Source organism: Perca flavescens, chromosome 22 (assembly GCF_004354835.1).
Source record: "Perca flavescens isolate YP-PL-M2 chromosome 22, PFLA_1.0, whole genome shotgun sequence".
NCBI lineage: Eukaryota > Metazoa > Chordata > Actinopteri > Perciformes > Percidae > Perca > Perca flavescens.
The window spans coordinates 24,618,146-24,642,555 of NC_041352.1; the positions used below are offsets into that span (position 1 = coordinate 24,618,146).

Consider the following 24,410-nt stretch of genomic DNA (forward strand, 5'->3'; position numbering starts at 1 on the left):
CCTCTGACACTGTGTGATCACGCTTTTTCAAAGATATAACTTTGGGTTTAACCAGGGCTTTTTGGGGGCCCTAAGCAGGATTTGGTTTGGGGACTCTCCACATTGTAACATATTGGCACTAAACCAACTTGTGTATTGTAAATATTAGTTTAAGCACTCATAATGTACAAATATGCATTTAAAGACTAATGTGAGACCCTATTAGCAGCAACACTATATTTAAATAGACCGGCTCTGTTATGAGCTCTATTGTGGGACATTTCAAGCGCTCTTGGGGGCCCTCTGGTAGCCACGGGGCCCTAAGCAGACGCTTATAGTTTGCTTATGGGTCGGGCCGGCTCTGGGTTCAACATTAGTGAGCTTATTCGTTTTAACATTTGGGGAAGGGAATTTTTTCTGCAGCAATTTGTGCCTTTTTCTGCATCAAGTTATGGTGAAAATGTCTTAAATTATGTAAAAGGGAAATATTATTCTTCTGTGTTGTTCAAAACATCACAGGTGTTATTAAACAGTTCATATTTCTCATTAATTATGATAAGATATTGGGAGGTGTCCCCCACTGGACAGTTTTTGAGGCCTATGCGTTTTTCTGAAAGTCTTGGAGTTGAAAATTAGATTTGACTAGGAGAAGAAACCGTGTAAAAACAGGAATAGAACATCTTGAAAACTTAAAAAAAAAATAAAAAGAAGGGTCTGAAATGTTTTGGACCTGAAATATGGAGACTATGAGCAATGTTTATTTTCCCTTTTACCTGGTGGTCCTTATTTTAATTTAGCTTCTGTATTCCAGGTTTGGATTGGTTTAGGTTTGTGAAATAAAACGTAGCTACAGATGGCTGCATATTAGAGCTGCGACGATTAGCCGATTGAAAGCACATGTAACTATTTTGATAAATCAGACATTTTTCAAGCGACAATAACCAAAACATTTTTTGGGATTCCAGCTTCTCAAATCTGAGGATATGCTGCTTTTCTTTGTCCGACAGGATAGTAAGTAATAGATCTTGGGAGTTTTGGACTGTTGGTCGAACAAAACGAGACATTTTAAGACGTCACTTTGGTCTCTGGGAAATCATTTTTCAACAATTATTTGATATTTAATTGACTAAACAATACATTGATAGAATGATCATTAGTCGCAGCCCTTCTGCATTTACTATATCTTCTGAAAACATTCCCCCCCTTTGAAAACAAAGATGCATTATGAAGTCCACAAGTTTAACACAACTTCTCACTGCTGAGGATGTGTTGAAGTAGTTACACCCCCCCGAAAAAGACAAACCGCAGTGGCATCACATGAACACTAACGCTGCGGCTGGGGACTCGAGAGGTTGGTGTGTCGACGGCAGGGACATCGTTGATACAAAGACAACAGTGAATCAAAGAGGGTGATACCGGAGTGTTTTCATGTCCAATCCCTCAAAAAAAAAAAAAAAATACATGCCACCTATACAAACAAAATTTGTATTTGAAAAGAAATAAATCTAAATCTAAGATTTAGTGAATGAACATTTCGCAAAAGCTGGTGGAGACGGTAATAAACGCACCCAGGGTTCAACGCTAAGAGTGTTTTTTCACTTGTCCGGTTGGGCAAGTAAAAAAAAAAAAAAAAAAAAAAATTCTTCTTGCCCAAAGTCAATCTTTACTGGACCCGATATAAAAACATTCTGAAGAAAAATGTAGAAAAAAAAGTCTGAAAATAAAACCTGTCCAAAAAAGCAGGCGGAGGAGGGGGGCATTAAAAGAATGTCAAACATCTGGAAAAAAAATTAAAAAAAAATACAAAAACATTTAAATTAAAATTAAATAAAATTAATAAAAAAATAAACCATCAAAATGTAAACAAAAACATAAAAAATAAATAGAGAGTTAAAAGATATTTAAATCAAATGATTATGATCTGATAATGCCCGAACTGGCGAGTAGGTTGTTCGGTTTACTTGCCCAAAGTGGCGTTTAATTTGCCCCGGGGCCAATCGGGAAACCCTTATAGACCTTTTTCACGGCAGACATGTCATGTGCTAGTAGGAAAAGCCCAGGTGTATTCAAACCCATTACTGATGGCTGCATTCCACTTAGGAGAGGTCCTGGTATTGTACATGCTGACTCACTGAAATAGCTTACTGGGACACTTGATGGAACTGAGCCATCGTTAAGGTTATCAATCTCAGCTGTGCGTTTCCTACTATGACAACTATGACTACTATCCATTGTTGAACCCTGGCACCGTAACTTTAAATGACACCAGTACCCTCCTTCCAAATTGTACCCGTTCATCTGTTAAGACCCATGCAGCTAAATTTTGAAATACTTGCTGACTACCGGCTTGCTGATCTTATAAACCCTTGTGGTCCGTTCACACACTGGAAGAAAGAGCGTTCTCGCAGCATCCGTTCGTTAGCCACACGCAGCGCTTCTGGGGGGTGGACAGGACGGACGAAGATGAACACGAGGAAAAGGAGACAAAAAGTACAATTTGAAAAACACGATTCACAATGACATTCTTGTAATAAATAACCCTACAGCTGTTACTGCATAGCTCGGTGAAAGCAACGCTTCAGAAAATAAATAACTTAAATACGCGGCTGGCGGACCGAACTACATCAGTGTTGTCTAGCCCTTTTTCACAGTTGGCTCATTAAAAAAATAGAAATAAAAAAAAAGAAAAGGAAAATATATATCAGGAACATGGGGCTGGTGATTGAGTGGAGCGTGCTGGGCTGCAGGACCAAGGCATGCTGGGCTGCTTAAGCTATACAGTACATAATTATGACAACAGAAGTTTTGCGGAAATCCGCAATAACTCTTCTGAGCACTCCAAGGTGACATTTCAGTGTCTGAGATCAACACAGCGGACTGAGAAAGGCTGGTAAAAGTGCAGCTATGGTGAACATACTGGTGATAATCTTCTGGAAAACACTGGCTGGTCATTTCTTTTTTGTTGTTGAGTTATTCGCAGCAGAAAGTCTTGGTTATACTGAGCACTGCAGGTTGGACAAGAGCTTAAAGCCTAAATACACTGAAGCTGGTTTTGTTCATGACAAACATGAAATGTATCGGGACAGATTTACAGCTAAATAAACAAGGAGCCTCACGCAAGAACCAGTTTTATGACAGGACTTGTTCTCAGGTGTCACGTATGAGCGAGGTTAAAGGTCCACTGTGTAGTGTTTTAATAGCTCAAAACAATGTCTTCATTCATAAATATGTCCTCATTGGTGTAAAATGACCTCTGCCAATGATCTGACTTATCCTCGTAAGCAAAGAATTTCTTATCTGTATTTAAATCGGACGGCCGAGTCCAAGGAGGCTTCCATGTCGTTCCGCCATTTAGAAAACCCCTAATCACTGAGAGGGACGTGGCGCACTAGCCGACCTGTCTAGCTAACCCACAACGCGTTCTCGTTCAGAGCCAGCGTCACGTGACTGAAACCAGCTGAAACGGAGATCAGGGGGTTTGTCACCGCCCCGGCAACATTTGAAAGCCTGCAACTTCCCTTTAGTTCATCACGGAGGATCAGACTTATGCCGAGCCACAGGAGGAGGAATCCTCGTCGCCAAAAAAAGTGAAAATTGGAAGACATGTTTGTCATAGCTTCTTGGTACATAACGGCTACCGTAGTTGCAACACGCATTTGAAAACGCGAGGCGCTAGAGGGCACTATTCGCTTGAATGCAAAATACAATTTAACTGCTAGATGGTGTCAGTACCCGATCCGTTCCAACTGCACAATCCGTTCTGCGCATGCGCAAGATCTTCGCACATGCGCTGTGGTACGATGATTTACGACACTACCCGATCGGTTCCCACACTAGCCTCCACCGGGAAGCTAACGTTAGTTTAGCTAATAGCTAATTCGGGCGGACCGCTAGGTGATTATAGCGGTCTGCCGTTAGCCTCCACTGGGAAGCTAACAGTTCATTTGGCTAACCGCTAGCTGATTGTAGCGGTCTGCCGTCCGTCAGCCTCCACAGTTAAGCTAACGTTAGTTTAGCTATCAGCTAATTCGGCTAACCGGTAGCTGAGACAGCATGCAAACTTTTAAAAGACCCTCAAAATAAAACTTCAAAACAAACGTTAACATATATAACAGCTGTTACGTCAGTTCTGCTTTACTTGTGCTCATTTAAAATACAATCACTCAATACTTGTCTTTATTGTTACTGTAAAGTCTTAATTTTGCTGTAGCCTGCTTTTCCCGTTATGTTTGACTTAACGTTATTTAGCTGTCCGTTCTGCCTGCACGATCCGTTCTGCGCATGCGTTATTTGTCGGCTAGCGGTTAGCCGAATTAGCTGTTAGCTAAACTAACGTTAGCTTGGGTGGAGGCTAGCGTGGAACAGATCGGGCAGGTCGTAAAACGGCATTATCATCTGCGCATGCGTGAACATCTTGCGCATGCGCAGAACGGATTGTGCAGTTGGAACGGATCGGGTACTGACAGATGGGAGAAATTCCTACACGGTGTACCATTTAAAAAAAAAAAAAATAAAATAAAAAAAAACACAAAAAGTCCAGACTTCTCGTACGAGTACCGACAGTCTGCCTCACAGACACACACACGCGTTGACCCTAAATCGTAACACATTCATCTGAATACATTATGAGTTTAAATAGGATACTGAAAATAACGAAAACAAGATATATAACCCTGACAAACCTAGGCTGGGCGATACGGCCAAAACCTTTTATCCCGATATATAGCTCTAAACTAACGGTATGTCCCACGTTACGTGTGCAGAAACCATGTTGTTACCAAGTCAAATATCCAAATGTCAGTTTTAGGCAAACTATATTTCTGTCACGATGTCTCTGCGGAGTCCTCACAGCTGTATCCACTTTCGGTTCGGCAGCTTATAAAATAAACTTAGTTCTGGGTTTGCGAGAGAGAGGGTTGTTTACACACACACAAAGAATTTTAGCAAGAACTTTAGTGCAAAATGAACAAAAACGACATTGCGATAGAAACCATATAGAAAAATATACACGATAGACATTTTTATATCGTTTTGGCGATATATACAGTACAGGCCAAAAGTTTGGACACACCTTCTCATTCAATGTCTTTCTTTATTTTCATGACTATTTACATTGTAGATTCTCACTGAAAGCATCAAAACTATGAATGAACACATGTGGAATTATGTACTTAACAAAAAAGTGTGAAATAACTGAAAACATGTCTTATATTTTAGATTCTTCAAAGTAGCCACCCTTTGCTTTTTTTGATAACTCTGCAAACCCTTGGTGTTCTCTCAATGAGCTTCATGAGGTAGTCACCTGAAATGGTTTTACCTTCACAGGTGTGCTTTGTCAGGGTTAATTAGTGGAAGTTTGTCCTTTATTAATAAAAAAGCAAAGGGTGGCTACTTTGAAGAATCTAAAATATAAGACATGTTTTCAGTTATTTCACACTTTTTTGTTAAGTACATAATTCCATATGTGTTCATTCATAGTTTTGATGCCTTCAGTGAGAATCTACAATGTAAATAGTCATGAAAATAAAAAGGAAACACATTGAATGAGAAGGTGTGTCCAAACTTTTGGCCTGTACTGTATGTATGTATGTATATATATATATATATATATATATATATATATATATATATATATATATATATATATATATATATATATATAACGTCATATGTATCGCCCAGCGCTATACCATAATCATGGCTGCCAATTCACAGATAGGCTATTTATTTGATTTCTATTTCAGCACAGCAACGTATATATATTTCAGTAACTGTTGGAAAAGTATTTCGCTCTAACAGCTGCCTCTTTAAGGGTCTTTTATTGTAGTGTAACATCACCTACTGTAGGCCAAGACATTGTCGCGTCCCTTTAGGAAGAAAAGGCACCATTTAGCCCCTAGCACCTCTGCTCTGGTCACACTTCGTGAACAGCTGTGCTCATCAGATTCTGCTAATCGCTTCACGTCCTTTAATAACACAACACTGACACTGCTAAACGTGTTGACTCATTTCCAACAGCGGGACTTGAAGCTCTGCAGTGTGAGAATCTCATTTTTACACTTTGGTAACATTTTTTGGGAACGAATCCTCCCAACAAACGGAGCGCAGCAGGCAGCCTTAAGTATTGGGCAATTTTAGGGCCGTCGATCATCTTCCAACAACAGGCGGCTGAAACGAGCAATTCACGAAAACTCGGTCCGGTTCAGAGTGCGCTGAATTCGACTGGCAACGCTCGTACGAAGAGGAAAAAAGTAGCATAAGAATACAAAAATGTTCCCGCGTGAGGCCCAATGTTTCTTAAATATTCTAACTTCACGGTGTGCACATTTTCATTCATCATCAGCCAGAAGGTTCATTTCAGACACTGCCAAATGTCCGTAACATCACAGCTGGTTGTAATACTGCAGCTGCTTCGACGGCATTTGTGCCCAACTGCCACAACAACAACCTGTAATAACAATAATGATAATAATAATAAAGTGCAGGGAATGTAGATGCGTGGAGGTAAAGCACTGCCAGTGACTAGACGGATACAGAGCTGCTCGGAGAGCAAGATCTTTCCTTCCTGTGCAAAAAAAAAAAAGAATACACCTGCCACCATCATTATGAAATCATCGCTGAATGAAGGGTGAGTCCTTGTGTACCTTGTAGTGTTATCGTGAATTCAGCTCTCACGTATTCAGAGGAAGGAAGGGGGGAGGGGGGCAGAGAAAGACACTGGTGACGTTATACGAACATGAGAACAGTTTGGTGGATATCTGGGAGTAAAGAGCAGAATAAGGACTAAAAGCTGGAACGCACTGGAAGCGAGTTTATGAATGAATGATCTGACAGTTCATTAGCAGCATCTGTAACAACACGGTCAGAGTTGTATCTCTACAGTGTGACAGGCTATAAGATTAGCTACACTACCGTTTATATAGTGTTTATATACCTGATTGTATGCTTCGACAGGGCTTTTTTTTAATCGTATGAAAGCGCCTTAGGCTTTCGCTAACCTATTTCTCAACAAGAGCAACTCGATATACAGGATGTTTTTTGCCTTTAAATAGATTTAACGGGTGCAGGCTGAGACACCTGATTCAGACAGGATTTGAGATGCAGGTTTGTCTGACTGGTGAAATTAAAATAAATAAAAATTGTAAAAAAATCTCCCCATCTAAAAAGGCATGAATCGGACGCTTCCAGTGCGTTTCTGCAATAAAAGCCTGACCGGACAGCCTAAATACAGTAGGCGAATAGTAGATTAAGAAACTGACCACAGTCCAAACATAAACCAGCAGAATTAAACTTTTTTTTTTTCCCTCTCGCCACAGACACTTTTTTTCTTTAATTTTCTGAGAAAGCTAAATCTGAAAATGTTCGAGCAGACGCGCGCAACGTCTCGCCGCGTCGCGCTTCGATTGGCTTCGTTAAGAACAGCAGATTTATGGCCCGCGCCAATCTTTACCTCACCTGAAGGTAAGTGCTGGTCTCCAGTTTTAAAAAGCCTTGCGCGTCAGAAGAGCCTCCAGCGTGTAAACGCCGGCTCTCCCAGCGGGCGACTTTAGTCCGTGAACGGTGCAATCCCGTTCCTATAAAAAAAAAAACAAAAAAGGAGGCTATTTGTGGAGCAGACCTCAGCTGCAGCGTCTGACGTGCTCCAGCACGTACTCTGGGAAGTGCAGGCTGCACACCTGCAGACCGTCCAGTTTGCAAGGCATCCTGGGATACTCGTCCTCCTTCCACTTGTTTTCGTCGGGGTCGAACGTTAGGATGGAGTCACTGTAGTGGCCGTTGTAACACAGGCCGCCCAGCACCATGATCTGCCTGTCCAACACCGCCACGCCGTGGCCGCTACGCCCGATGGGCATGGAGGCCAGGATGGTCCACTCGTCGGTGTCCGGGTCGTACACCTCGGTGGACGGGCAGCCCTGCGACTCGAAGGACGCCCGCAGGATCACGCACACGCCTCCGAACACGTACAGCTTCCCGTTGTGCGAGATCATCTTGTGGAAGCAGCGGGCGTAGTTCATTTTGGATTTGTTCTCCCAGCAGCTGGCGTGGGTGCCGGGCAGCAGCGGGCCGCGGCCGGCGCGCGTCCTGTGCGCGTCCGAACCGCTCGAGCTTCCTCCTCCTCCTCCTCCTCCTCCCCCGGCCTCCCGCCCGGGATCGAACACGCACACCTGCTTGGAGGTGGAGGAGGAGGTGATGCCGCCGGTGATGTACAGTTTGCCGCCGAGGACCGTCCCCTCGTGGCCGTACTTGTTCACGGGATACGGGTCCACGAACTCCCAGCGGTCCTCGGTGATGTCGTAGCGCTCTGTGGAATAGAAGGTCTCGTCTCGCGTGCGGCCCGCTACGGCGTAGATAAACTTTCCGATGACGCCCACGGCAAACTCGGACCTGCAGACGACAAAACACCATGAACGTGTATTACTACGTTAAAAGGTATAGTGGAGGATTTTCTTTTTCCGGGTGGATCATCAAGACTATTGGTCCTCCTAGTTGTCAATCATTCTGGTGATATGTTTACGTAAGGCCGTCATAGGTGCACGTCCCTAACTTTCAGGTGTATATGTGTGGTGAGCTTGATCTAGGGTTTGAGCCATTCATTGAAGCTTTTGGAAGAATATTTCACACGCTGGCGTGCGCTAAAAGCACAGGTTGGGCTTCCCACTGATGCCTCAGTCGTGAAGTTTCTACTCCACAGGTAAAGTTTGGCTATTTGGAGAAATCCATTTAAAATCACTGCTAGTTGTTGTTGATGTAAGCTATGATTAGCGATGCTAGCCCTGGCACTCACCGCGCACACACGGTAAACCTCTCAATTTGTGAAAAAGGGCAAATCTTCTTTTGGAAAGTAGGCTTGTATGAGCCATGCCGACAGCAACTTGTAAACAGTGCACTCTCGTGCACACGTTTAATAGGCGTGAGCAGGCAGAGTGTTGCGCATGTGCATTTTTTCAAAAAGTACAGAGGGCGGTTCTTTCTAAAATTCGGGAAAATCCTCCACTATACCTTTTAATAATTCATGACATAACAAAGTTGCCGAGGAGTCTTGTGAGCGTCTGCAAAAAAAAAAAAAAAAAAAAAAAAAAAAAAAAAAAAAATCACCTTGGAATTAACAATGGGACAATTGGGGCTGGGAAAAAAATCGATTTGATTTAAAAATCGAGTTGGTAGGTCAAATCGATTCATATTTTCCAAAAAATCGAATTTTCAGTCCAAATACAGTATAAATAATTTGGATGTTTAACAATCTTTGTGGCACACTGCACAGTGACTTTTCAGTTAGAGAAAGGGTTTGCCTTTGGAATTTTGTTTATGTTGATGCACTTTTAATTAAATACAATAAATATATATTTTTAAAATATATTTACAGTTCGCAGTTATTTTGTTTTAACTGGAAGGGGGTAAAAATCGAATCGTAAATAGTTTTTTATAAAAAAAATCGCAGATTTTTTTAGGAAAAAAATAAATCGCCCAGCTCTAGGGACAATGAACCATGACAAAACGTTACAGAAAAAGGATCAGCGCATGCAACGTGCACGACCCAGAGCTTCGACTCCTCTGACCTGGGCACAGACATGTCAGCCATGCGTAGCCAGGAGTTCTGTCGAGGGTCGTAGCGGTAGACTTTGGAGGAGGCGTGAAACTCGCCGTCGGGCCCCAGCTCCTCTCCGCCCAACAGGAAGGAAAAGTTGTTCACGATCGCCAGGCAGTCCGGTCGCAGCGGCACCTGAGGCCCCTCCAGCTCCCACCAAACCTGAGGGGAATTAAACGCAGCTCAGTGAACCGGAGACACACACTGACTTAAAGGGATACGCCACCGTTTGTTGTAATAGGGCTTATCCTGGTCTCCCCCTAGCTGTAGATAGGTGGGCCAACGCATTTTTTTGAGCATGCATTGTTTTTAGTCCGGTTCAACACTGGCAGCGCCACAGCTAGTTAGCTTAGCGTAGTGAATGGAATCCTATGTTGCCGGTTAGCATGTTGTGAGTAAAAGTGAGCCAACAAAAGACAAAAAACATTCTAATGACTTGCACTGAGACAAAAAATGCGTTGGCCCACCTATCTACAGCCAGGGTAGACCGTGATAAGCCCTATTTCAACAAAACGGTGGCGTATCCCTTTAACATTATTTTAACAGATCAAAGTTGTGTGGCGTAAAGAGTTAAGCTGGAAATAGTTCAAAATTATTATTTAATACTAGTGCCGATAGGATACCGGAGTTTCGGTACAAATCAAGATGTTCCAATACCATTTTTCTCTTCCTGTAGTGGTGTAGTCTAATGTATTGTAGTGGGTATACTGTACTGTATATAAATATATTGTCATATACAGTAAATATGGGCCAGAATCTGCCTTTGGGGGAGGGGGGTACATATCATAGTGGGAGGTCTGGATGTCCTCCCCCACAATTATTTTCAACGTCAAAGACTTTATATCCTGCATTCAGATACACTTTTGTGCACCACTTTACGGTGGAAATACTTTTATTTAGCCAATGCGAAGGAGATGAAAATTAAAATAATATAATGGGAAGTATGTAGTAGGCATTTTTAAGTGGATATATGGAAATCCTGGAGCTTTCTTAGTGGGTATACTGTGTATACCTGCGTACCACGTAGACCACACCGCTGTTTTCCTGATACCGATTCCTGAACTTGTGAATTGGCCGATAGAGTACCGATCAGATACCAGCGCAAACGGTGTTAACGCAAACCCATTTTAACAGCTTACTTTTTTTTTTTTTATTGTGAGATTAACGTTCTTCTTGGCCTAGCAAACTTTGTAGTTTTTTTTCACATGCTGTTGCAACACCCAGTAACATTAGAAAAACTACAAATGGGTCCAAGTGAGAATGTTAGTGTGAAATTAAACACTACAGTATATGCCAATGTTGTTTTCCATCCACTTTTCCATGTTGATAAGAGCATTAAAATGAGAAAACAAAGAAATGGGACATTTAGAATAGATAAAAATGTGCAATTAATTGCAAGTTAACTATGACATTAATGCGAATAAATATTTGAATCGTCTGACAGCACTAATATATATTTTTTTTTCTCAGGAGGTGCAAAGATTCATCGATAAATTGTCAACTATTAAATTAATCTGCAACTATTTTGATAATCGATTATTGGTTTGAGTAATTTTTTATGAAAACAAAGTAAAATGTCTGTGGTGCTTCTGTAAGATTGTTAAATGTGAATATTGTTCTAGTGTCTTCTCTCCTCTGTGACAGTAAACTGAATATCTTTGAGTTGTGGACAAAACAAGACATTTGAGTACGTCATCTTGGGCTTTTTGGGAAACACTGATCCACATTTTTCTGACATTTTATAGACCAAACAACTAATCCATTAATTGAGAAAATACTCTACAGATTAATCGACAATGAAATAATCGTTACTTGCGGCCCTAATATAAAATGTAATTTTTAAACAGCTGTATATTGTATTCAGGCCTGGGTCAGGTCACAAAGAATGAAAACTAAAATACTTTCACTTTTTTAATCTACTTTGACATTCAGTCCTGACAGAAAAATAACATAAATAAAACTACTTTTAAGTTTTTAAAAAAATCCAACGCTAAATTACATGGTATCGGAGCAGTGCATAGACTCGCCTACTCGCCGATACCAGTATTTTAGGCGGTATTGGAGGCTTTTCTGATACTGGTATCTAGGGCTGCCACCTCTTAGTCGATTATTCGACTAATCGGTCGTTTTGGTCTTAGTCGACTAAGATTTCTTTAGTCGATGAGTCATTTTTTTTATGCTTATTCATGCTTAATTATTTATTTCCAAGAAACTTCTGAGCACATTTATGGTAAACACAAGATTTAAAGTGGTGCTTTTGCAGGATTAATTGTGGAGAAACTCAGTTTTACAGATGGTTAATTAACTACATTTATATTGTGCTTTTCTAGTCTTAACCACCTCTCAAAGCGCACAGCTCTGTCAATTAAATCAACTAATCGATTAGTCGACAAAATCCTATAAGTGTTAGTCGACTAAGAATATCTTTAGTCGAGGACAGCCAAACCGGTATCGGGTTCGGATCAACTCCAGGTACAAAACGCCAAAAAACAGTCAACACATGCCCTCGTAGGCAGAAAAAAACAAGCGGACACCTTTGGCCGCTGCAGGAGAAGGATCTTGCTGTTGACCATACTGTGACCGATCATTCCCCGGAAGACGGCCGTCTGCGGGCGGACGGAGCGGATGCGGTTGGAGCGCGTCTCCGCCAGAGGCTGCTGGTTGACGTCGTGGAAGTAGCTGAGCGCCTGATCCACTTCCTGCCTCAGCTGCCTGGAGTAACGGTAAAACTCGGACGTCTTCACCTGTTGACGGAGGAGAGGGAGAGGAGGCGGAGGAGGAGGACACCGCCAGCAACATCAGTAACGGAAAGAAAACCGGCAGAACTTTATTACCTTGGGCCGTCTGAGGACGAGGCAGCACGCACCTTCTCGAAGATGTTGGCGGGAGTCATGAGGCAGAAGCGGATGGACTGCACGATGGTGTCCGTGTGTCGCCAGCGGCGCCGGTCGTGTCGCAGCCACGACTGGACGGCTTCGTACAGCTCGATTTCAGGGAAGCGACTCAGAGCGTCACTGTTCAGGTACGCCTGGTTCAGAGAAAGAACGAGAAAGAGAGACAGATTTTCATTGGTTGTTGATAGGTTGGATATTTCAGCCTACAGTACTGGCCAAAAGGTTGGACACACCTTCTCATTCAATGTGTTTCCTTTTTATTTTCATGACTATTTACATTGTAGATTCTCACTGAAGGCGTCAAAACTATGAATGAACACATATGGAATTATGTACTTAACAAAAAAGTGTTTTTAGATTCTTCAAAGTAGCCACCCTTTGCTTTTTTATTAATAAGGGAAAAACTTCCACTAATTAACCCTGACAAAGCACACCTGTGAAGGTAAAACCATTTCAGGTGACTACCTCATGAAGCTCATTGAGAGAACACCAAGGGTTTGCAGAGTTATCAAAAAAAGCAAAGGGTGGCTACTTTGAAGAATCTAAAATATAAGACATGTTTTCAGTTATTTCACACTTTTTTGTTAAGTACATAATTCCATATGTGTTCATTCATAGTTTTGATGCCTTCAGTGAGAATCTACAATGGAAATAGTCATGAAAATAAAGAAACACATTGAATGAGAAGGTGTGTCCAAACTTTTGGCCTGTACTGCACGTCCTGGTTGCACGGACGTGCAAGCGGTTCCAGGAAAGTGGCTGCATGTGACCACGAAAACGCATGCAACATCATGGCTGCACGACCGGTACAAGTCCATGGCCATCCACGGACGCAAAAGTATGTCGGAGCATCCTGGACGGTGAACTTGGACAGGCTATCGGTCAGAAAAACTAAATTAGAATGCCTAATGTGGTCGTATTCATAGTTGGACACTTTTCTTTTTGCGCTAAGCGAACAAACAACAAGCGAACCTGCAGTCTCTCGAGGCTGAGGTAGGACAGGAAGTCGGGTCGGCTCATGAGGGGGACAAAGTTGTCGAGAAGGAAGTTGTCGAGCTGCTCCTGGACTCCCTCCACGCCCACGCTGAAGTCCTCCAGGAGGCGCATGACCTCGGCACAGTTCTCCAGACAGATCTTGGCCAGCAGGAAGGAGCAGCAGAACTCCACCGCCTCCGTCAGCTGGACGTACATGGCCGCCTGCCGGGACAGGAAGAGAGCGGAGGATGAGGAGGAAACAGAGGAGCTACGCATGAGAGCCGGTTACGATAATGAAAAAGTATTAAATGCTGCTCCAGTCTCGGTTTTTCCCCATCAACTCTGGTTATTCTAGGGCTGCTCGATTATGGAAAAAAATATAATCACGATTATTTCAGTCGATATTGAAATCACGATAATTTAACACGATTACTCATTGACTTCTGTAAAGATTTTGCAATTGTTGAACTTAAAAAACAGTGGAAAAAGTTAAATAAATCCACAAAAAACATACAACTGTGAAATTTGCCTCAATACTTTTCCTATTTAAACTTTATTTTTTCATTCAGAAAACAAAAGAATATAAGAGTTTACTTGCAAAACGTAATGAGCTAAATAATTGTTTTTCTCGATTATTCAGTTTTTGTGATCACTGGGAGCCGAAATCATAATCACGGTTAAATTTCGATTAATTGCACAGCCCTAGGTTATAGTACGTTGCAAGAACCAGCGCAGAGAGGATATCAGTGGGTGCTGAAGGGAATACTTGGAAAAGTACTGGCCCGAAGGCCAAAGGAAGTTCTGACTCCAATTATCTGTACACTGTAATTCCTGAGCATTGGTTAATGAGACTAATGACACCAGAACTCAGATATCAAAAAGAAAGTTCACAGAAGTCCAGCATTTAAAGTGATGGTTCGGAGTAATTTCCCCCTAGGGTCCTTTGCACCATGACCTCGAGCAAAACACCCCCCCAGAAGCTTTTTTCACCTGGGTCGAACATTGGGAGAGTTAGCGTAGAGTAATTAAATCAAAATCAAATATCACGATATTTTTGACCAAATACCTCTATCAATACCGCAACGATATCGTAGTGTTGACTATTGGTGCTTTCACAACATATTTACAATAAATAATCATAAGTAATGTGGATATAATGATATAAGTGGGGTAAAGGCAAATAATAGAACAGTTACAACTAGGGCTGGGCGATACAGAGAAAATCTAATATCACGATATTTTTTGACCAAATACCTCGATATCGATACCGCAACGATATTGTAGTGTTGAATAATTGGTGCTTTCACAAAATATTTACACAATGAGATTTTTGATGAATAATCACCAGCAATGTGGATATAATGACTAAGTGAGTAAACGCAAATAATAGAACAGTTACAACAGTCTGGTAAGTTCAGAAAAGTTCATCACTCATACTGTAATGCAGCCTTTAAAACCAGGAAAAGACAACCCTTATGTCATATCACGATATTACGATATCCAAAATCTAAGACGATATCTAGTCTCATATCACGATACAAATATAATATCGATATTTTGCCCAGCTCCAGTTCTCTCACTCACACTCACACTCACCTCCACCTGGTACTAAAAAAACGTTTCTAACATACACTTCACGTTCCTGAACTATAATTTAAATCAAAGCTTAAGCGAACCATCTGTGTCTCCGGGTCTATACATTGTACAGGGAGTTCAAATGTGTCGACTACACACAACTCACACATATATTATAAACTTTTATGCTGAGAATAACACATCTGGATTATAGAACTATTCCTACAGTGTACGGTCAGTACCTGAAGGATCTCCTGGACGGTGGGCATGCTGAGCTCCAGCGAGCCGTAGTACATGAAGCGGAGAATGTGGCCGAACCCTGCAGCTGTTAGCCCCTTCATGTGGATCTTGTCCTGGTCCCTCTCCCTCATGTCGGCTGTGAACATCACCCGGAAGTAGTCGCTCTGGGTGGCCAGAAGCGCCTTGTGGGCCTGTAGGAGGACAGCCACGCAGAGAGGACACACGTTTATATAAAAGACAGTACGGCAACGTTGCTCACTGAGGCCAACGTTTTTCTAGTTCAGACTTTTTTTTACCCGTTCTCTCCACACTGCAATGAAACCCCTAGCCCTGATTCAGACCCATATACTCCCATCAAATCTGGTCATTTCTGTCACAGATCTGCTCATAAACATTTTTATAGTAAGTGTTGGCACACATTTGTTCCTTTGTTTGGTCTGTAATTTACGCGTGGAATCGGTGTAGATGCGTGTTTTTTTTTTAAACAAACAATTGCCAATGAATAACTTGTCCAAGACTTCAAGCTTAACGTTGGATATGGCAATCCGTTTATTTTAAGTGATCAGCAAAATAATAAAACAAAATAATAATTCTTCTTTCAATCTTGCCACGTTATCATACACGTAACCACGGTCAAAAAAACTGTGACCCTGCTGTGCGCAACACAACTGAAGCAATTAGGCCACATTTAAATAAACTTTTCCACCCCCAGCGTCACACGCTTTCCAATTAATGGCTCCAACAGTAAGCATGTTAAAAATACAGACTTAACTGGTGGTAGAAAATGTTCTTAGCGATGTACTATGTGGCTGTAAAGTAACCAAAAAACACATTTTGAAACAGAAAAGTTGTTTCCATTAAAGAGCCCTGCCTTGTATGGAGTTAAAATGGAATACAAGTTATTTATTTTTTATTTTACAGTTGCAAAGACGATTTTCTACAATGACGCGAGTTCACATTCTCAACGTTCTTCCCGTAACAAATTTTAGGAGCAGATCTTTGACCGACGTTCCCCGGAGATTTCCATGCAGGAACGTGATATGTAGCACACAGCCCTCGAATGAGGGCTATGCGAGAAAACATTACACCTGTCCTAGCCTCCTTGCACTGGCTTCCAGTCCAGTCTAGGATACAATTTTAAATACTGTTGATGGTTTTTAAAGCTCTTCACGCCCTGGCGCCCAGCTACATAGCAGATATCCTTCATCTCCACGTAGCCCACAGGTCCCTCAGATCCTGACGGAGCCTGCTGGCCCTCAGCTGTGGGACCGACTGCCACCTGACATCAGAAATGCCCCTTCAATTGTGATATTCAAAGCCAGGCTCAAAACTCACCTTTTTACATTGGCCTTCCCGGCATTTTAATGGTCTTATCCTGCTAGGTTTGTAAGGTAAGGTTTGTCTTTTGATGTCGTTTTAGCCTAAATCACTGATCTGTAAGTGCATTGTATTTTATTTTATTACCCTGTGGTTTTTAAAATATGCAATAGAAATAAACTTTACTTACTTAATTACTTACTTACTATACATTTAAAAGCAACACACATTTGAGCTTTATTTGCGTACCTGGAAGTGGTGCTCCTCTATCAGCAGCGTGACGTCCAGCAGCAGACGCTCCTCGTACAGCGCCCGGAAGCCCGACGACACGCTCCCATCGTGCACCTGGGACAGGTACACCTCCACATCTGCCGCCGACATAACACACCTGGAGGCATGACGGGAGCAAAGTGCGGGAGCAAGTGGGGGGCGGAGGGAGGGTGAGGTATAAATCCCAGAGCGTTAGAACAGATAGGCCATAACACTTCCATCACAACTTGGCTGCAGCTGTTAGGTGCACCAACATAAAGCAGGGAGCAACGGCATTTATTCAAAAATACATTCTGCAGGCTCTCCAAGCTAAAGATCAGGTTTGTGTGTGTGCGCTGCTGAATAAAGTAAGTCTGGCACTGGAAGGGCACTCAATAGGACGTTCAGCATTAAAAGCTCAGCACTTTAGCTGCTGCATCCTAACAAACCGTTACTCTTTCACTGTGTGTGTGTGTGTGTGTGTGTGTGTGTGTGTGTGTGTGTGTGTGTGTGTGTGTGTGTGTGTGTGTGTGTGTGTGTGTGTGTGTGTGTGTGTGTGTGTGTGTTTCTGCGCTGACACGCTGGGGAAATAATAACCGGCTTCACTGCAAACGAGTTCATCTTTACCAGTGAGGTTGGTAAAGATAAAGAGAAGGAAAGAAAATCCTGCATCCTCATCCAGTTTCTTCAGTGTGAAGTCGTGCACACACACACACACACACACACACACACACACACAAGGACAAAAAAAAGTAACAACATGAACACACATACAACTTGCATTTAATTTGACTTCTGCACACGAGAGTGTAAGAAAGTTGAAAACACGCACACACATTATCTGCACATCTTCATAAAGTCACTCATTAACAATGCAAAGGAAAACACACACACACACACACACACACAGCACACACACACAGAACACACAGACAGCACACACACACACACACAGCACACTCACCTCTGATTGGCCACGGGCATGTCAGAGGGGGTTGTCCGAGCCAATCAGAGGACAGTGCCCCTTGTGTCCAGTAGATGCTAATAATGTCCCTTTTTCTGAGCGTCAATCACCTGGACGACAAAGCCAACACAACCACCACATTAAAACATGAACGTCTGCAAACAGCAAAAAAAAAAAAAAAAAAAAAAAGCCATAAAAGGACTTCTGTGAATGTTAAATTGCTTTGGCCCTAAAGTATGTGGACACGAGAATGCATGTAGGCAATCTCTTCTCTTCTCGTACTGTAGCAGCAATTGTTGTTGACTGCAGGAAAGTTCATTACGGCTACTTGCCCGGTCTATATATTCAAATGAATGTATGATATGAAGTTAGGTTTAAAGAATGAATGCAGTTTTTTGCATAACCTGGCAATAATAACACTGTACTCAACAAGTTGATGACTGAGCTCTGGGAACACTGAAGTAAAGAAACACAGGCAGTCAGGAGCTGGAAACAAACCTCCAGGTTACACTTATTTGGAAGAGAAAACAAAAAGGGGAAAAGGTTCAATTATCACCCAAACTATCCGCTGTAAACATCCATCAATCACAGTTTGATTAATGAGGTGATTATAACCGGCATTTCAGTCGCAAGTAAAGTGTTTTAGATCATCTGGATAAACTGTTGGTCTGTCAACACTACTACGTTTACATTTTTTAACAGCGTTTTGAGACAAAAATAATCTCCGTCCACACAAGAGTTTTAGCTCAAGTAGCAGAACTAATCTCTGTCCATATTAACACGTCTGACATCATATATCACATGACCGCTCACGCACACGCACACACACACACACGAAGCAGATTGTCTGACGTTACTCTGGGGTTAAAAATCATGGATGTATAAGTTGAAAACTAGGGATGCACCGAATCCAGGCTTCAAATTCGGCTGAATATTGGGCTTTTTGACGGGGTTGGGTTTCTGCCGAACCTTAGATTTTTTTTGCTACCGAACCGAACCCTACGCTTGCACTAGGCGCGCTACGCTGGTCGCCGTAGTGACGGCGCCGTTGATTACGGGAAGGTGTTTACGTAGGTGGAGCGTTCAATGCAGCAGGCTGTGAGAAATTCAAACTGGAACTGGTGAGCAGAAAAAGTTGTTGTTTGGGCCGTACTTTCAGTCAAAAGAAGGCCATTCAAGTCCAGCTACATGTTCAATTAGAAATGCTGATTGGTCTGGTGGTGGCGACTATACACAACATGGCCGCTGTTACAACATTGGGTACGAAACATCCGAAATAATACGAGTTGTGCATGAAGGAATCTCCAGACAGCAGCAACTTCAGGTACGGCAAAGGAAGGACAGTCACAGCTAAAAACTGGTGTCAACCAGACGACCATTAGCCGTGGATATTGTTTACTTCATTAATGCGTTTCCTGTGTTCATGAACTGAGGATGGGAGTAGGATTCAGTATTCGGTTTCGGCAGAATCTTAACCAATGGATTCGGTATTTTCGGCCGAACCCCAAAAATCTGGATTCCGTGCATCCATATTGAAAATACAGAAAATACTTTGGAGAAAGAACAAAGATGGCAAAAAGTAAGAGCAGGGATTTATTAGTTTGGAGCGACGACGAGGTGGAACAGTTTCTGAAAGGTCTGTAAGCTCCCTAACCGATAAGACTGACGGACGTGCGTCGTGGTTTCCAAATGTCTCCGTTTTAGCGGCTCCTAAACGCCGGAGTAGTGCTGATGCGAGGCGTAAACATACCAAAACATATTGCTTTTTTTATCCAAAACATAGTAGTGTAGATGTAGCCTGACTTGCTTGTGTAGTTTCACTTGTCAGACTTAGTTGGAGCAATGTCACCGAGTTCCCAGACCTCCGCTATTACTTTGACTGGAAATTGACTTTGGTTGGTACAATGTTATCATAACCAACAGGAGTCATGGGAATGAAAAATGGCTTTAATAAATGTGGAACTTTCCAACAAACAAACTATTTCCAACTGGCCATTTGAGCACTTTGGGAAAAAGGGATATGAAGACAATGAATGTTGGAAGGAACATGAAAACAAACACTGTACTAATGTGAGTCAAACTTAATAAGACCAAGAATAACCTTTTAATAAGTGACTTTTGTTATACTCTGTGGACCCTCATCCCTAGGCACAAAATTGCTTAGCTACATAACATTAGTCATCAGCACTGTGTCGACAAAGACCTCTAACCTTAAACCATTGGTCTACCCTGCCAGTCCAAAATACAATGAGTCGGTGCCGGCCGGCTGGTCAGGAGGAAGAAAGAGAGGAATGAAGTGTGAGATGCATGCTGACTTAATAGTGACAGAAAGGGGTTTGCCTGAGTTTAGGTTTAGAGCCTAATTCTCGCCAAAATGCAACCTAGGGTCTTTTTGTATATGTACCCAAATCAAACTTTCGTTTAAAAGCATATGTACGACGGAAGCGCCACTTTTAAGATTGACCGTATTTTTGTTTTCAGTCAAATGGCCTTTTGAATGGGAGTGACACAATGGGAACTCACCACTGGCAGGGCTCAATCCGAGGGGCAGCAGCCATAAGCCCCGCCCACCCACTATATACACGATGTGATTGGCCTGACTAGAGTTTGGTTTTTCCAGCTCGCAAGCCAACGGAGAATGCCTAGACCCCCCCAAATTACATTTGCTGCCGCTAGGGTGCGTCTAGATTTCTAGGGCTAAGGGGCACTACTATGATCGCATCAAAATCAACATTTTTAAAACCCTAAGAAGGCTCGACTCAACATTAAACTTTGCTCCAAGTATCACCAGGGGCTCTACACATGAACTCAACATTGAGAACATTGTTTGTGTACACAGTGTTTACTGAAAAGAAAAGGTTTTGAGCTACTCACTGTAGCTGTTGGTTTTTACACTCACTGCCATCTCGCCAGTCAAAGAGAGTTGATCTCCGAATGCGAATGGACTCCATAGGAGGAAATGTCACTTCTATGAGGTTCCTTTTCAACTACAAGGTCAACATTGTTTTTCACTAACGGCAAAACAAGAAATAATCCGTGCATTTATCGGGAACTAAACTTCAGGAGCTTTCCATCTTTACTAGATTTTTTGACTGGCAAGATGACGGTGAGCGGAAAAACCAACTATCCTTGTGAGACCGTCCTGATCTGGCGAGCTCCAGTTTTCCACTCGCAGATCAGTTAGCCGTTAGCCAAACGACCGACCAATCAGCGTTGGTTTTGAGGCTGGTTTAGGTGTGATGCAACGAGAAGCGACTGTTCGGTCTAAACAACGCGGCGGCTTCCACGGAGGAGATGAGCGTAGCTATCGCAGCAAGTTTTATCCGAATTAGAAAGTATTCCTTCATTGAAAGAAGAGCAAAAAAACGGCACTGGAGGCTTTTCTCGGAGGAAAAGATGTTTCTGCTCTTCTCCCGACTGGTTTCGGCAAGAGGTTTGATCCGATTGGTTGATTTGGCCGGTCTATCACCAACATAGGTGGTGATAGACAGATGGTTTATCCAATCAGCTAACTAGGATTTTCGCCCCTTCCCAAAAGTTCTCCAACGGAAAGTTCCCAGATGGATATGCCGAGCAAATGCGAAGCGATCCATCTGGCGGAGTCAGGTTAAAAACCAACTTCTACAGTGAGTTGTTCAAAACCTTTTTTAGTAATATCTGTGTACACAAACAATTTTCTCAACGCTGGAGTTCAGGTGTAGAGCCCCCGGTGAAACTTGGAGAAAAGTTTCACGTTGTGCAGAGCTTTAGAGATTTTGATGCGATCATGCTAGTGGCACTAGCACTCCCATTCAAAAGACTGTTTGACCGAAAGACCCTAGGTTGCATTTTTGGCGAGAGTTACACTTTAACATGCAGTGTTGCAGAGTGAAAAATTCATACCTTTTGGAGCCCGGGCGAACAATCACAGGCTTTGACAGCTGAGCGTTAAGGGGCCGCTCGCATTTCCTGTGTTTATGTTTCCCTGGTTCTAACAGAGGAGACAAGAAGAAGAGAGAATAATTCAAAATGTGCCACAACCCATTCAGGGGTTTGCAAGTAGCAACCAGACAGCTCAAAGTATTTCGAGCCACATGCAGTCAAGACAGTCTATAGAAACATGTCATACATTGATGGATTTCCAAAATATCCAAATAAATGTTTTTCTTTTCCTTGTTCCCCAGGACGACTGAGATTATTTTCAGAAAGTTTGTGATTATTTTGTAGGGCTGTCCTTGACTAAAGAAATTCTTAGTCGACTAACACTTACAGGATTTTGTCGACTAATCGATTAGTTGATTTAATTGACAGAGCTGTGCGCTTTGAGAGGTGGTTAAGACTAGAAAAGCACAATATAAATGTAGATAATTAACCATCCACAATTGATCCTGCAAAAGCACCACTTTAAATCTTGTTTTTAACATAAATGTGGTCATAAGTTTCTTGGAAATGAGTAATTAAGCATGAATAAGCATAAAAAATGACTAATCAACAAAGAAGAAATCTTAGTCGACTAAGACCAAAACGACCGATTAGTCGACTAATCGACTAAGAGGTGGCAGCCCTATTATTTTGAGATACTAACTCCAAAGTCTATATTATGTGAAATGTTGTCATTATTGTCATATTCAGTCATTATTTTGAGAAAGTTTCTTATTACAAACTCATTATTGAGCTACATTCTCATTATTTTGAGAAAGTTTCTCAATATTATGAGATATGGAGTCATTATTTTGAGAAAGTTTCATTATTTTCTTACTATTTTGGGGTTCCAAACTCATTATTGAGCTACATTCTCATTATTTTGAGATACTAACTCATTATTTTGAGATACAAAGTCTACATTATGTGAACTTTTCTCATTATTGTAATATTCGGAGACATTATTTTGAGAAAGTTTCTTATTAAATTGGGGTTACTAAGTCAGTGTTGAGATACTATCTAATTATTTGAAAGATACTAAGTCAATATAATGAATTTTTTGTTGGTGAAAATGGGCTTCCATTGCTTTTAAAATAGAAAACAAGGGGTAACAGTTTACCAACTTTACATACACTGCGTGAGAGAAGCTAGCCTCCGTTAATTTACCTTCTTTAGTTGTCATAACAACATAAGACCTTTTCACAGATGTAAACATAAACATTCTAAATGGAACCAAGTTGATTTCCGGTTGCAGTGGACGTGAATGGCATCAACTGACAGGAAGTTAACAAGGGGCCAGGCTGTTGTTGCCTAGCAATGGAATTCCATTGAAAATGTCTATATTACGGGAGATCTTACGTGCTAAGATAAGAACCCCAAAACAAAGGCTACGCATAACGGTGCACGTACAGCTCTGGTACCCGAAGATGAAGGTGGTGATGCTGGCTAATAATGTCTAAAGGTGTAAATATATCGTATTTTACGCCACAGCTAGAGACCTGAGTAGCTAAATTAACTGTCACGACTCTCAGTGGTGGTGACAGGAGCTACGGGGGGGGTGCATACGACTCTGCTAAACTCGGGTAACAGCTTTTAGCTTAGCTGCTAAAATCCAGCCGTCTCACCTCGGCGGTGCGAATCCCCACAACCCCTCTTCGACCAGGCAGCTCTGGCTCCTTCGGACATGAAGTTGCGGGTTCGATTCCGGAATCAAGAAAGCGGGCGGCAGCGGTGCACTGCCATGTTATCGTCCATATGCCTAGACGAAGAGACCCCCCCCCAACTCGGCTCTAAATTAAACGGGTAACAAACAAACCACAGCGGTCCACAGGCTTTGCGGACGCCATTTTCTGCCTCGGCGTCATTTCCCTTTTGGGCGGAACTGAAGGGCGTTGTGCTTGTGCGGTGCAACAAAGATTGCATATTATGAGACGGATGTGTCACTCTCCACTGTGTGTGTTACAGGCATACACTGTTAATATTAATAATATACAGTCTATGGTTACAAATCTCAAAACCTGCAGCACAACATTTCCTTTTTCCTGCAAAAAAAAAAAAATGCCCAGCATCATCAGAGGTGAAATATTACTAAAGTACAAATATATGGAAGCCCATTTCCGCAAATGTGATAAAAGAAAAAGTCAGTAGTCTATAATGACTACATTTCTTAAAATAATGACTCAGTATCCCAGAAAAAAATGACAAACATTCGCAACATAATGACAATCTTTCTCAAGATAATGAGAAACTTTCTCAAAATACACTACGTCAATTTTTTGAGATAGTATGTCATTATTTTGAGAAATGTTCTCATTCTTTTGATATATTAACTCATTAAAATGAATTAGCCTACATGATCTTTTTTCTTAGTGGGCACAGTCTCACAGTTTTATTTGTTTTGTTTTTTGCTGAAGTTAATGTCTTTTATTTTTAAGTTTATTTTTTGTGGCATTTCCGCCTTTAATGGACAGGACAAATAGGTGAGAAAGGGGAGAGAGCGGGGGACTCGAACCCTTGACCTCGGCACAAACCTCTATTTATATGTGCGCCGGCACTGAACCAACCCGGCCACTGAAGTTATTGTCTTTATATATAGGTCCATTTCTTTTTTGGAAACATGAAAGCGAGGTTTAGCATACATTTACAAATGTAAAATTTTGCCAAAAATAAATGCATTTGGGATTAATAAAATCTATCTATCTATCTATCTATCTATCTATCTATCTATCTA

The 24,410-nt window shown here is 41.9% G+C and overlaps 1 protein-coding gene across 1 annotated transcript; it reads right to left on the reverse strand.

Annotated features, from left to right (window-relative positions):
* Positions 1-7,598: 7,598 nt before the first annotated feature.
* klhl15 (kelch-like family member 15) lies at positions 7,599-23,528 on the reverse strand. Its single transcript, XM_028569792.1, has 9 exons — positions 23,305-23,528; positions 21,662-21,749; positions 16,816-16,954; positions 15,252-15,440; positions 13,432-13,656; positions 12,432-12,593; positions 12,100-12,309; positions 9,537-9,727; positions 7,599-8,364 (listed from the first exon to the last, which is right to left on the reverse strand). Exons 1-9 carry the CDS (start codon positions 23,363-23,365, stop codon positions 7,599-7,601), a joined length of 2,031 nt encoding a protein of 676 aa, XP_028425593.1. The 5' UTR covers positions 23,366-23,528.
* Positions 23,529-24,410: the final 882 nt, after the last annotated feature.

Coding starts and splice junctions, on each gene's coding strand:
- klhl15 (XM_028569792.1), bottom strand. CDS start 23,365: ATGTCCGAAGGAGCCAGAGCTGCCTGGTCGAAGAGGGGTTGTGGGGAT. Junction 12,594..13,431: donor TCAGCCTCGAGAGACTGCAG/GTTCGCTTGTTG, acceptor TCTCTGAACCAG/GCGTACCTGAACAGTGACGC. Junction 8,365..9,536: donor GCTGACATGTCTGTGCCCAG/GTCAGAGGAGTC, acceptor TGTCGTCTGCAG/GTCCGAGTTTGCCGTGGGCG.